General features: G+C 50.9%; 1 protein-coding gene across 4 annotated transcripts in view; it reads left to right on the top strand.

The window, feature by feature from the left end:
• Positions 1 to 12,817, top strand: part of R3HDM2 (R3H domain containing 2) — a 99,926-nt gene that overhangs the window by 71,400 nt on the left and 15,709 nt on the right. For 3 of the 4 annotated variants that reach the window (XM_064734620.1, XM_064734621.1, XM_064734619.1), the window contains 5 exons: positions 419 to 508; positions 3,043 to 3,297; positions 5,214 to 5,340; positions 6,613 to 6,848; positions 11,149 to 11,303. In XM_064734620.1, coding sequence (XP_064590690.1) covers positions 419 to 508; positions 3,043 to 3,297; positions 5,214 to 5,340; positions 6,613 to 6,848; positions 11,149 to 11,303 — 863 coding nt within the window. The remainder of the gene's footprint in view (positions 1 to 418; positions 509 to 3,042; positions 3,298 to 5,213; positions 5,341 to 6,612; positions 6,849 to 11,148; positions 11,304 to 12,817) is intronic. The other variant, XM_064734622.1, reaches the window with a different exon arrangement.

Below are 12,817 nucleotides of genomic sequence, written 5' to 3'. Positions count from 1 at the left end.
CCCTTCCTCCTTTTTCCTTCTCTTTTCCTCCCTTTCCTCTCCTTTTCCTTTCCTTTTCCTCCATTTTTCCTCCCTTTTCCTCCTGTTTTTCCCCCTTCCTTCCTTTTCCTCCCTTTTCCCTCATTTTCCTCCTTTTCCTTCCTTTCCCTCCATTTCCTTCCCTTTTCCATTTCCCCTTTTCCTTCCTTTTCTCCCCCCATTCCTCCCTTTTCCTTTCCCTTTCCTCATTTTCCTCCCTTTTCCTCCTTTCTTCTCCTCCATTCCTCCCATTCCTTTCTCATTTTCCTCTCCCTTTTCCCTCATTTTCCTCCCTTTTCCTTCCTTCTCCTCCTCCCCATTCCTCCCTTTTCCCTCATTTCCCTCCCTTTTCCCTCATTTTCCTCCCTCCTTTCGCTCCCGTCGCTCTCTGCTGGTGTAGCCGGTGCCGGCGCTGCAGCCCGTTCCGTACTCTCCAAGCTCCTGCCCCCAAGTCCTCCTGCCAGTGTCTCCACCCCAGCAGTACAGCCTGGTACAAACCCCGGTTCCTCTCTGCTCTGTGTCTCTCGTGCTCTGTGCTGTGTTTGTGGTGTGTGAGCTTGTGCTGGGCAGGTGTGTCCCAAACACGCCCGCCCAACCCCTGGGGCTGGGGTCCCTGAGGCCGTGGCACCTCCAGTGATGGGTGCAAAGAGCCTGGGAAGAGAAAATTCAGAGCTCCAAAAAGATGCCTGAGGCCATGGGACCATCAGTGCTGGAGTGATGTTCTTGGAAAGAGCCTGGGAGGAGCAAATTCAGAGCTCCCAGCAGATGCCTGAGGCCACCACTGCTGGAGTGGTGCTCTTGGGAAGAGCAAATTCAGAACTCCAAAAAGATGCCTGAGGCCACTGCTGGTTGGAAAGAGCCTGGGAAGAGAAAATTCAGAGCTCCCAGAGCTCCCCAGCAATGCCTGAGGCCATGGGACCACCACTGCTGAGTGGGAAGAGCCTGGGAATAGCAAATTCAGAGCTCCCCAAAAGATCCCTGAGGCCATGGGACCACCACCAGTGGAGTGGTGGCCTTGGAAAAAGCCTTGGGAAGAGCAAATCCCAAACCCAGAGCTCCCCGGAAGATGTTTGAGGCCATGGAACCATGAGTGCTGGAGTGGTGGCCTTGGGAAGAGCCTGGGAGGAGCAAATTGAGAGCTCTCAGAGCTCCCAGGGCTCCCCAGACAATGCCTGAGGCCGTGGGACCACCACTGCTGGAGTGGTGGCCTTGGGAAGAGCAAATCCAGATCTCCCAGAGCTCCCAGCAGGTGTTTGTGGCCACAGGACTGCCACTGTTGGGTTGGTGGCCTTGGGAAAAGCAAATTCCAAGCCCAGAGCTCTCCAGCAATGCCTGAGGCCATGAGACCTCCACTGCTGGTTGGAAAGAGCAAATCCCAAGCCCAGAGCTCCCCAGCAATGCCTGAGGCCATGGAACCACCACTGCTGGGCTGGTGGCCTTGGGAAGAACTCAGGAAGAGCAAATCCCAAGCCCAGAGCTCCCCAGAAGATCCCTGAGGCCATGGGACCTCCACTGCTGCTTGGAAAGAGCCTGGAAAGAGCAAATCCCAAGCCCAGAGCTCCCCAGCAGATGCTTGAGGCCACCAGCGCTGGAGTGGTGGCCTTGGGAAGAGCAAATCCCAAGCCCAGAGCTCCCCAGCAGATCCCTGAGGCCATGAGACCACCACTGCTGGGCTGGTGGCCTTGGGAAGAACTCGGGAAGAGCAAATCCCAAGCCCAGAGCTCCTCAGAAGATCCCTGAGGCCATGGGACCTCCACTGCTGGTTGGAAAGAGCAAATCCCAAGCCCAGAGCTCCCCAGCAGATCCCTGAGGCCACCAGTGCTGGAGTGGTGGCCTTGGGAAGAGCCAATCCAATCCCAAGCCCAGAGCTCACAGAGCTCCCCAGCAGTCCTTGTGCTCACTGTGGGGTCTGGGGGCCGTGGCAGCCCCCTGGGCTCAGCCCAGCCCCTGTGGGGTCTCCATGTGGATCTTTTGGGAATGGTGTCCCCCATGGGACGTGGCGGCTGGGCTGGTGTCACCCCTCGTGTCCCCAACGTCTGCTGGGCTCAGCTGGCACGTCCCCCTGTCCTGCTCTGGGTCTGTGGCTCATGTTTGGGGGCTTTTGGGGGGCTTCTCTGGGACAAGGGGTGTGCATTAACCAGCAGAGCTGTGTCCCACTGCTCTTGGCTCCTTTTGTGCCATCTCCTCTGTCCTTACCCCACTCCAGACCAATGAGCTCAGCTGGCATGTCCCATGTCCCCCTGTCCTGCTCTGTGCCTTGTGTTTGGGGGCTTTTGGGGGGCTTCTCTGGGATCAGGGGTGTGCATTTATCAGTCCTAGTGCTCCTTTTGTCCCACCTGCTCCTTGCTTGCCCCACTCCAGGCCGACAAGCTCAGCTGGCATGTCCCCTGTCCCTCTGTCCTGCTGAGCTCAGCTGGCATGTCCCTCTGTCCTGCTCTGTGTTTGGGGGCTTTTGGGGGGCTTCTCTGGGATCAGGGGTGTGCATTAACCAGCAGAGCTGTGTCCTGCTGCTCCTTTTGTCCCACCTCCTCCATCCTTGCCCTGTTCCAGGCTGATAAGCTCAGCTGGCATGTCCCGTGTCCCCCTGTCCTGCTTGGGGCTGGGGCTCGTTTTTGGAGGGGTTTTTGGGGGGGCTTCTCTGGGAGAAGAGAAGCTGTGTCCTGCTGGTCTTTTTGTCCCACCTGCTCCATCCTTGCCCTGTTCCAGGCTGCTGACCTCTGCTGGCATGTCCCCTGTCCCCCTGTCCTGCTCTGTGCCTCATGTTTGGGGGCTTTTGGGGGGCTTCTCTGTGAAAAGGGTCTGTATTACCAGCAGAGCTGTGTCCTGCTGCTCCTTTTTTCCCACCTCCTCCATCCTTGCCCCACTCCAGACCAACGAGCTCAGCTGGCATGTCCCCTGTCCCCCTGTCCTGCTCTGTGCCTCGTGTTTGGGGGCTTTTGGGGGGCTTCTCTGGGATCAGGGGTGTGCATTTATCAGTCCTAGTGCTCCTTTTGTGCCATCTCCTCCGTCCTTACCCCGCTGCAGGCCGACGAGCTCAGCAGCCCCTTCGGGCAGATCAGCCTGAGCCGCCAGGGCTCCACAGAAGCCCCGGACCCCTCGTCGGGGATGTTCCAGCCGTCGCTGCTGTCGCAGCACCCGCAGCAGCAGCCGGGCTTCATCATGGCAGCGCCCCCCGGGCAGCCCATCCCCACCTCCAGCTACTCTGCCTCGGGGCACACGGCCCCCAGCCAGCCCCAGGCGGTGCTGCAGCCCCAGGGCTACATCCAGCCCCCCCAGCAGGTAACGGGCACGGGGCCTGGGGAGGGGGCCCGAGGAATTGAGGCTGGCTCCGTGCTCTTAGAAGGGTGATTTATTGTTATATTACATATGATATGATGTGATATGATATGATATGATATGATATGATAGGATATGATATGATAGTATATGATATGATATGATATGATATGATATGATATGATATGATATTATAGTATAGTATAGTATAGTATAGTATAGTATAGTATAGTATAGTATAGTATATTATAGTATATTACATTATGTTACATTATATGATATTATTTTATATGTTATGGTATATTACATTATATCATATATTACATTACATTACATTACATTACATTATCTCATATCATACTACATGATATTATACAATGTTATATTCTATTATACAATATGTTATTATACAACATCATTATATTATATTATATTATATTATATTATGTTATGTTATGTTATGTTATGTTATGTTATGTTATGTTATGTTATATTATAGTATATGATAGTATATGATAGTATATTACTTTACGTTACATTATATGATATTATTTTATATGTTATGGTATATTACATTATATCATATATTACATTACATTACATTACATTATCTCATATCATACTACATGATATTATACAATGTTATATTCTATTATACAATATGTTATTATACAATATCATATTATTATATTATAATAATAAGCAGCGGGCTTCAATCCTGCAGGAAGGCATTGCTTTGCATGAGAGGATGTGAAAATTCAGTTTTTCTATGGGAATATATTATATTCCCATAGAAATATTATATTATATTATATTATATTATATTATATTATATTATATTATATTATATTATATTATATTATATTATATTATATTATATTATATTATATTATATTATATTATATTATATTTTTTATAATATCATATTGTTATAACATTATATGATATTATCTTATATGTTATGGTATATTACATTATATTACATTATATCATATTACATTACATTACATTATCTCATATCATACTACCTGATATTATACAATATGATATTATGATGTGATATGAAGTGATATTATATTATATGATATTATGTTATGTTATATCATATAATATCATTTCATATCATATCATATTACATTATATGGACATATATATGTCTGGGGACATCCCCAGAGCTGGCAGGCCTGAGGTTGCTGAGGAGGGGGTTTGAGAGTCCGACTTCATGTTCTTAGAAGGCTAATTTATTATTATATTACATTATATTACATTATATTACATTACATTACATTATACACAACAATATTATATTATATGATACGATATTATGTGATATTATATTTTACATTACATTACATTACATTGCATGGTATGGTATGAGATATGATATTATGTGATATGATATTATATTATATTATATTATATTATATTATATTATATTATATTATATTATATTATATTATATTATATTATATTATTATGTTATGTTATATTATGTTATATTTTATTATATTAAAAATACGCTAAAGAATAGAGATAGGATACAGACAGAAGGCTACAAAGAATTGATAATGAAAAGCTCTTGACCCCTTCCTGAGTCCTGACACAGCCTGACCATGACTGGTCATTAAATCCAAATAAAAAAATCTCCACATTCCAGAGCAGCAAAACACAGGAGAAACAAACCAGGAAAAATCATTATTTACACATCATTTACATGATTTACATTTACATTTCATTTCTGAGGCCTCTCAGCTTCTCAGGAGAGAAAAGAAAACCGAACAAAAATAAAAAATATATATATAAATTATATTTTCCGTAAAACATATATAAATTATATTTTCCATAAAATACATAAAAAAATCAGTTTTCTTGCTCCTGCTGCCTGCTGTGCTCTCACCAGTGGGATTTTTTTTTTGCAGATTCAGGTTTCTTACTACCCCCCTGGGCAGTACCCCAACTCCAGCCAGCAATACCGACCCCTCAGTCACCCAGTGGCCTACAGCTCCCAGCGCCCCCAGCAGCTCCCCCAGCAGTCCCAGCAGCCAGGTAAGGCCTAAAAAAGGGTTAAAAAAGGGTTAAAAAAAGGTTAAAGGGGTGAATTTTCCCATTCCTGCTGGTTTGATTTGCTCCAGGGATCTCCCCGGTGCTGGCTGTTGTTGCTGGTGGGTGGGAAATTGGGGTCGGTCTGTCTGTCTGTCTGTCTGCAGAGGGGTTGGTGTCCTTCCCTCCCTCTCCTCTGAGCTCGCCAGGGGATGGAATGAGGTGGATTTAAACCCCACTGAGGGAATTTAGAGCCAGGAAATTCCCTTGGGTGTGTTTGAATCTTGCTCCTGCTTTCCCTTCTCTTCAGCAGGAGGTGGCGGGCAAAGGCGGGATTTGATTCCCTAAATCTTGAATTTGGGGTTATTTATTCCCTAAATCTTAAATTTGGGGTTATTTTCCCCCTAAAACGTAAATTTGGGGTTATTTATTCCCTAAATCTTAAATTTGAGGTTATTTATTCCCTAAATCTTAAATCTGGGGTTATTTATTCCCTAAATCTTGAATTTGGGGTTATTTATTCCCTAAATCTTAAATCTGAGGTTATTTATTCCTTAAATTTGGAGTTATTTATTCCCTAAATCTTGAATCTGGGGTTATTTATTGTCTAAATATTAAATATGAGGTTATTTTTTCCCTAAATCTGGGATTATTTATTCCCTAAATCTGGGGTTATTTATTCCCTAAATCTTAAATCTGAGGTTATTTATTCCCTAAATCTTGAATTTGGGGTTATTTATTCCCTAAATCTTAAATCTGAGGTTATTTTTTCCCTAAATCTGGGGTTATTTATTCCCTAAATCTGGGGTTATTTATTCCCTAAATTTTAAATCTGAGGTTATTTATTCCCTAAATCTGGGGTTATTTATTCCCTAAATTTTAAATCTGAGGTTATTTATTCCCTAAATCTTAAATCTGAGGTTATTTATTCCTTAAATTTGGAGTTATTTATTCCCTAAATTTTAAATCTGAGGTTATTTATTCCCTAAACCTGTGGTTATTTATTCCCTAAATTTTAAATCTGAGGTTATTTTTTTCCCTGAATTTTAAATCTGAGGTTATTTATTCCCTAAATCTGGGGTTATTTATTCCCTAAATCTGGGGTTATTTATTCCCTAAATCTGAGGTTATTTATTCCTTAAATTTGGAGTTATTTATTCCCTAAATTTTAAATCTGAGGTTATTTATTCCCTAAATCTGAGGTTATTTATTCCCCAAATCTCCAATCCGTTGTCATTTCCCGTGTCCCTGTGAGTGACTCCGTTCCTGTCGTGGCAGGTTTACAGCCCCTGATGTCCAACCAGCAGCAGAGCTACCAGGGCGTGCTGGGGGTGCAGCAGGCGCAGCCCCCCGGGCTCCTCAGCAGCCAGAGGAACAATCTGGGGGGGCAGATGCAGAACGTGCTGGGGGTGCAGCAGGCACAGCCCCCCGGGCTGCTCGGCGCCCAGAGGAGCAGCATGGGCAGCCAGATGCAAGGGCTGATGGTGCAGTACACGGCCCTGCCCTCGTACCAGGTGGGCACCGCGGGGCTGGGCAGGGGGCTCTGCCTGGGCAGGATGGGCCCAAGGGATCCCCCAAAGGAGGGGATTTGCTCACAGGGATGGGCAGGGGGCTCTGGCTGGGCAGGATGTGCCCCAAGGGGTCCCACAAAGGAGGGGATTTGCTCACAGGGATGGGGAGGGGGCTCAAGATGGGCAGGATGTGCCCAAGGATCCCCTAAAGTTGGGGGTTTCCTCATAGGGATGGGGAGGGCACGTCCATGGGGGGATCTGTGGGGCACATCTGGGGCAGGAGAGCTGGGGAGGGGGCTCTGGCTGGGCAGGATGTGCCCAAGGATCCCCTAAAGTTGGGGATTTGCTCACAGGGATGGGCAGGGGGCTCTGGCTGGGCAGGATGTGCCCAAGGATCCCCCAAAAGTGGGGATTTGCTCCCAGGGCATCTGTGGGGCACATCTGGAGCTGGGAGAACCTCTGGGAGGGGGCTCTGGCTGGGCAGGATGTGCCCAAGGGATGCCCAGAGCTGGGGATTTGCTCACAGGGATGAGGAGGGCACGTCCATGAGGGGATCTGTGGGGCACATCTGGAGCAGGAGATCTGGGGAGGGGGCTCTGGCTGGGCAGGATGGGCCCAAGGATCCCCTAAAGTTGGGGGTTTCCTCATAGGGATGGGGAGGGCACATCCATGGGGGGATCTGTGGGGCACATCTGGGGCAGGAGGACTGGGCAGGATGGGCCCAAGGGATCCCCCAAAGGAGGGGATTTGCTCCCAGGGATGGGCAGGGGGCCCTGGCTGGGCAGGATGTGCCCAAGGATCCCCTAAAATTGAGGATTTGCTCACAGGGCATCTGTGGGGCACATCTGGAGCTGGGAGAACCTCTGGGAGGGGGCCCTGGCTGGGCAGGATGTGCCCAAGGGATCCCCTAAAGTTGGGGGTTTCCTCATAGGGATGGGGAGGGCACGTCCATGGGGGGATCTGTGGGGCACATCTGGGGCAGGAGGGCTGGGGAGGGGGTTCTGACTGGGCAGGATGTGCCCAAGGGATCCCCCAAAAGTGGGGATTTGCTCCCAGGGCATCTGTGGGGCACATCTGGGGCAGGAGGGCTGGGCAGGATGTGCCCAAGGGATCCCTCAGAGCTGGGGATTTGCTCACAGGGATGAGGAGGGCACATCCATGAGGGGATCTGTGGGGCACATCTGGAGCTGGAGATCTGGGGAGGAGGGTCCTGGATGGGCAGGATGGGCCCAAGAATCCCCCAAAGTTGGGGGTTTCCTCATAGGGATGGGGAGGGCACATCCATGTGGGGATGTGTGGGGCACATCTGGGGCAGGAGGACTGGGCAGGATGGGCCCAAGGGATCCCTCAGAGCTGGGGATTTGCTCACAGGGATGGGCAGGGGGCTCTGGCTGGGCTGGATGTGCCCAAGGATCCCCTAAAATTGAGGATTTGCTCACAGGGCATCTGTGGGGCACATCTGGAGCTGGGAGAACCTCTGGGAGGGGGCTCTGGCTGGGCAGGATGGGCCCAAGGGATCTCCCAAAGGAGGGGATTTGCTCACAGGGATGGGGAGGGCACGTCCATGAGGGCATCTGTGGGGCACATCTGGGGCAGGAGAGCTGGGGAGGGGGCTCTGGCTGGGCAGGATGTGCCCCAAGGGTCCCCTAAAGTTGGGGGTTTCCTCATAGGGATGGGGAGGGCACGTCCATGGGGGGATCTGTGGGGCACATCTGGAGCAGGAGGGCTGGGCAGGATGTGCCCAAGGGATCCCCCAAAAGTGGGGATTTGCTCCCAGGGCATCTGTGGGGCACATCTGGAGCTGGGAGACCCTCTGGGAGGGGGCTCTGGCTGGGCAGGATGTGCTCAAGGGATCCCCCAAAGGAGGGGATTTGCTCCCAGAGATGGGCAGGGGGCTCTGCCTGGGCAGGATGGGCCCAAGGATCCCCTAAAGTTGGGGGTTTCCTCACAGGGATGGGGAGGGCACGTCCATGTGGGGATGTGTGGGGCACATCTGGGGCAGGAGAGCTGAGGAGGGGGCTCAGGCTGGGCAGGATGTGCCCAAGGGATGCCCAGAAGTGGGGATTTGCTCACAGGGATGAGGAGGGCACGTCCATGGGGGGCACATCTGGAGCTGGAGGGCTGGGAGGTTGCTGTGGGCTGTCAGAAAAACCCACCTGGAGTTTTTCACCCTGCTGGGCACCTGCTCCTCCTCAGCCTGGGGTGCTGGGGAGGGGGCTCAAGATGGGCAGGATGTGCCCAAGGGATCCCCCAAAGGAGGGGATTTGCTCACAGAGATGAGGAGGGCACATCTGGTGCAGGAGATCTGGGCAGGGGGCTCTGGCTGGGCAGGATGTGCCCAAGGGATGCCCAGAAGTGGGGGTTTCCTCATAGGGATGGGGAGGGCACATCCATGAGGGGATCTGTGGGGCACATCTGGGGCAGGAGGGCTGGGAAGGGCTGTTCCAGGGGGAGGTTGCTGTGGGGTGTCAGAAAAACCCACCTGGAGTCTCCTCACCCTGCTGGTGTGTCCAGTACACACCACTGCCTTGGTACCAGGTGGGCACTGGGGTGCTGGGCAGGGGGCTCTGGCTGGGCAGGATGTGCCCAAGGATCCCCTAAAGTTGGGGGCTTCCTCATAGGGATGGGGAGGGCACATCCATGTGGGGATCTGTGGGGCACATCTGGGGCAGGAGGGCTGAGGAGGGGGTCCTGACTGGGCAGGATGTGCCCAAGGGGTCCCACAAAGGTGGGGATTTGCTCCCAGGGATGGGGAGGGGGCTCTGGCTGGGCAGGATGGGCCCAAGGGTGGGGATTTGCTCACAGGGATGAGGAGGGCACATCCATGTGGGGATCTGTGGGGCACATCTGGGGCAGGAGAGCTGGGCAGGATGTGCCCAAGGGATCCCCCAAAAGTGGGGATTTGCTCCCAGGGCATCTGTGGGGCACATCTGGAGCTGGGAGACCCTCTGGGAGGGGGCCCTGGCTGGGCAGGATGTGCCCAAGGGATCCCCCAAAGTTGGGGGTTTCCTCATAGGGATGAGGAGGGCACGTCCATGGGGGGATCTGTGGGGCACATCTGGGGCAGGAGGGCTGGGCAGGATGGGCCCAAGGGATCTCCCAAAGGAGGGGATTTGCTCACAGGGATGGGCAGGGGGCTCTGGCTGGGCAGGATGTGCCCAAGGATCCCCTAAAGTTGGGGGTTTCCTCATAGGGATGGGGAGGGCACATCCATGTGGGGATCTGTGGGGCACATCTGGGGCAGGAGGACTGAGGAGGGGGCTCAGGCCAGGCTGGATGTGCCCAAGGGATGCCCAGATGTGGGGATTTGCTCACAGGGATGAGGAGGGCACGTCCATGGGGGGCACATCTGGAGCTGGAGGGCTGGGAGGTTGCTCTGGGATGTCAGAAAAACCCACCTGGAGTTTTTCACCCTGCTGGGCACCTGCTCCTCCCCAGCCTGGGGTGCTGGGGAGGGGCTCAAGATGAGCAGGATGTGCCCAAGGGATGCCCAGAAGTGGGGATTTGCTTATGGGGATGAGGAGGGCACGTCCATGTGGGGATGTGTGGGGCACATCTGGGGCAGGAGAGCTGGGGAGGGGGCTCAAGGGGCAGGATGTGCTCAAGGGGTCCCACAAAGGTGGGGATTTGCTCCCAGGGATGGGCAGGGGGCTCTGGCTGGGCAGGATGTGCCCAAGGGTGGGGATTTGCTCCCAGGGATGAAGAGGGCACTTCCGTGTGGGGATCTGTGGGGCACATCTGGAGCAGGAGGGCTGGGCAGGATGTGCCCGAGGGATGGATGTGCCCAAGGGATCCCCCAAAAGTGGGGATTTGCTCCCAGGGCATCTGTGGGGCACATCTGGAGCTGGGAGACCCTCTGGGAGGGGGCTCTGGCTGGGCAGGATGTGCTCAAGGGATCCCCCAAAGGAGGGGATTTGCTCACAGAGATGACGAGGGCACATCTGGGGCAGGAGAGCTGGGGAGGGGGCTCTGGCTGGGCAGGATGTGCCCAAGGGATGCCCCAGAGCTGGGGATTTGCTCACAGGGCATCTGTGGGGCACATCTGTGGCAGGAGGACTGGGCAGGATGTGCCCAAGGGATGCCCAGAAGTGGGGATTTGCTTATGGGGATGAGGAGGGCACATCCATGAGGGGATCTGTGGGGCACATCTGGAGCTGGGAGACCCTCTGGGAAGGGCTGTGCCAGGGGGAGGTTGCTGTGGGCTGTCAGAAAATCCCACCTGGAGTCTCCTCACCCTGCTGGGTGTCTTTGGGCCGTTTTCCCTGCTCTGTTTCTCTCACCTGCTGCTCTCCTGCCTGCCCAGGTGCCCATGGCCAGTGAATCCCAGAACGTGGTCCAGCAGCCCTTCCAGCAGCCCGTGCTGGTGCCAGCCAGCCAGTCTGTGCAGGGCGGGCTCCAGGCTGGAGGGGTGCCCATCTACTACAGTGTCATCCCCAGTGCCCAGCAGAATGGCACCAGGTAAAGCTCTGGCAGCTGCCAGGCAGCTGTGCCCACAGTTTGGGGGGTTTGGGGGTGTTCTGTCAAGGGCAGGAGCCTTGGGAAAAGCTGGGATTGATGTAAAAATACAATACACAGAGATTGAGGAGAAAAATCAGAAATTTATGCTTTTATAGTTGTAAGGGTTGTGAGTTGTGAGAAACTGCCTTGATAAGGTGGTGAAGGGTTTATAATGTAGGAAACTTCATTAATAAGATGGTGAAGGGTTTATAATGTAGAAAAATGCATTGATAAGATGTTCAGGGGTTTATAATATAGGAAACTGTATTGAAGAGATGGTGAGGGGTTTATAATGTAGGAAACTTCATTAATAAAATGGTGAAGGGTTTATAATGTAGGAAACTTCATTAGTAAGATGGTGAAGGGTTTGTAGTGTCGAAAAATGCATTGATAAATAGTGAGGGGTTTATAATGTAGGAAACTTCATTAGTAAGATGTTGAAGGGTTTGTAATGTAGGAAAATGCATTGATAAAATGGTGAAGGGTTTATAATGTAGGAAACTTCATTAGTAAGATGTTGAAGGGTTTATAATGTAGGAAACTGTATTGATAAAATGATGAGGGGTTTATAATGTAGGAAACTTCATTAGTAAGATGGTGAGGGGTTTATAATGTAGAAAAATGCATTGATAAATAGTGAGGGGTTTATAATGTAGGAAACTGTATTGATAAAATGGTGAGGGGTTTATATATAGGAAAGTTTATTAAGATGGTGAGGGGTTTATAATGTAGAAAAATGCAATGATAAAATGTTGAGGGGTTTATATGTAGGAAACTTCATTAATAAGATGGTGAAGGGTTTATAATGTAGAAAAATGCATTGATAAGATGTTCAGGGGTTTATAATATAGAAAACTGTATTGAAGAGATGGTGAGGGGTTTATAATGTAGGATAAACAACCCAGCAGAATGGCACCAGGTAAAGCTGTGGCAGCTGCCAGGGGGTGAAAAGGGAGCTGTGCCCACAGTCTGGGGGGTTTGGGGTGTCCTGTCAAGGGCAGGAGTCGGGGATCCTTGTGATCTTCCAGCTTGGGAGATTCTGTGATTCTGTTTTCTGCTCCAAGTTCTGCTCCTCCCTGAGCTTGTCCATGCTGGATCCCTTCCTGAGCACCAGGGGTGAAGCTGCTGTGTGCCCAGCCATGCCAGCAAAGAGGGAGCTGGGTGTGGGAATGACAAAAAGGGAAACTCCCACAGGCACAGCGGGGTTTGAGCTGCAGCCTTGGGAAAAGCTGGGATTGATGTAAAAATACAACACACAAACAGCTGGTGATTGTTGGCAGCCTTTGGGGTGGTGTTAGTTTTTATAGTAAAAACTATGTGTACAATATTTACACTTAATTCCCAATACCTATCACCCATGTTAGACAGTGAGCTTCTGTTCTAAACCAATCTAAAAGTGGCACAGTCACAGCAAAAGATGGAGGCCAAGAAGAAGAAGGAGAAGGACAGGACATGCCCACATTCCTCCATTTTGC

This window comes from Zonotrichia leucophrys, chromosome 29 (genome assembly GCF_028769735.1).
Source record: "Zonotrichia leucophrys gambelii isolate GWCS_2022_RI chromosome 29, RI_Zleu_2.0, whole genome shotgun sequence".
NCBI lineage: Eukaryota > Metazoa > Chordata > Aves > Passeriformes > Passerellidae > Zonotrichia > Zonotrichia leucophrys.
This window is presented reverse-complemented; position numbering and strand designations above follow the sequence as displayed.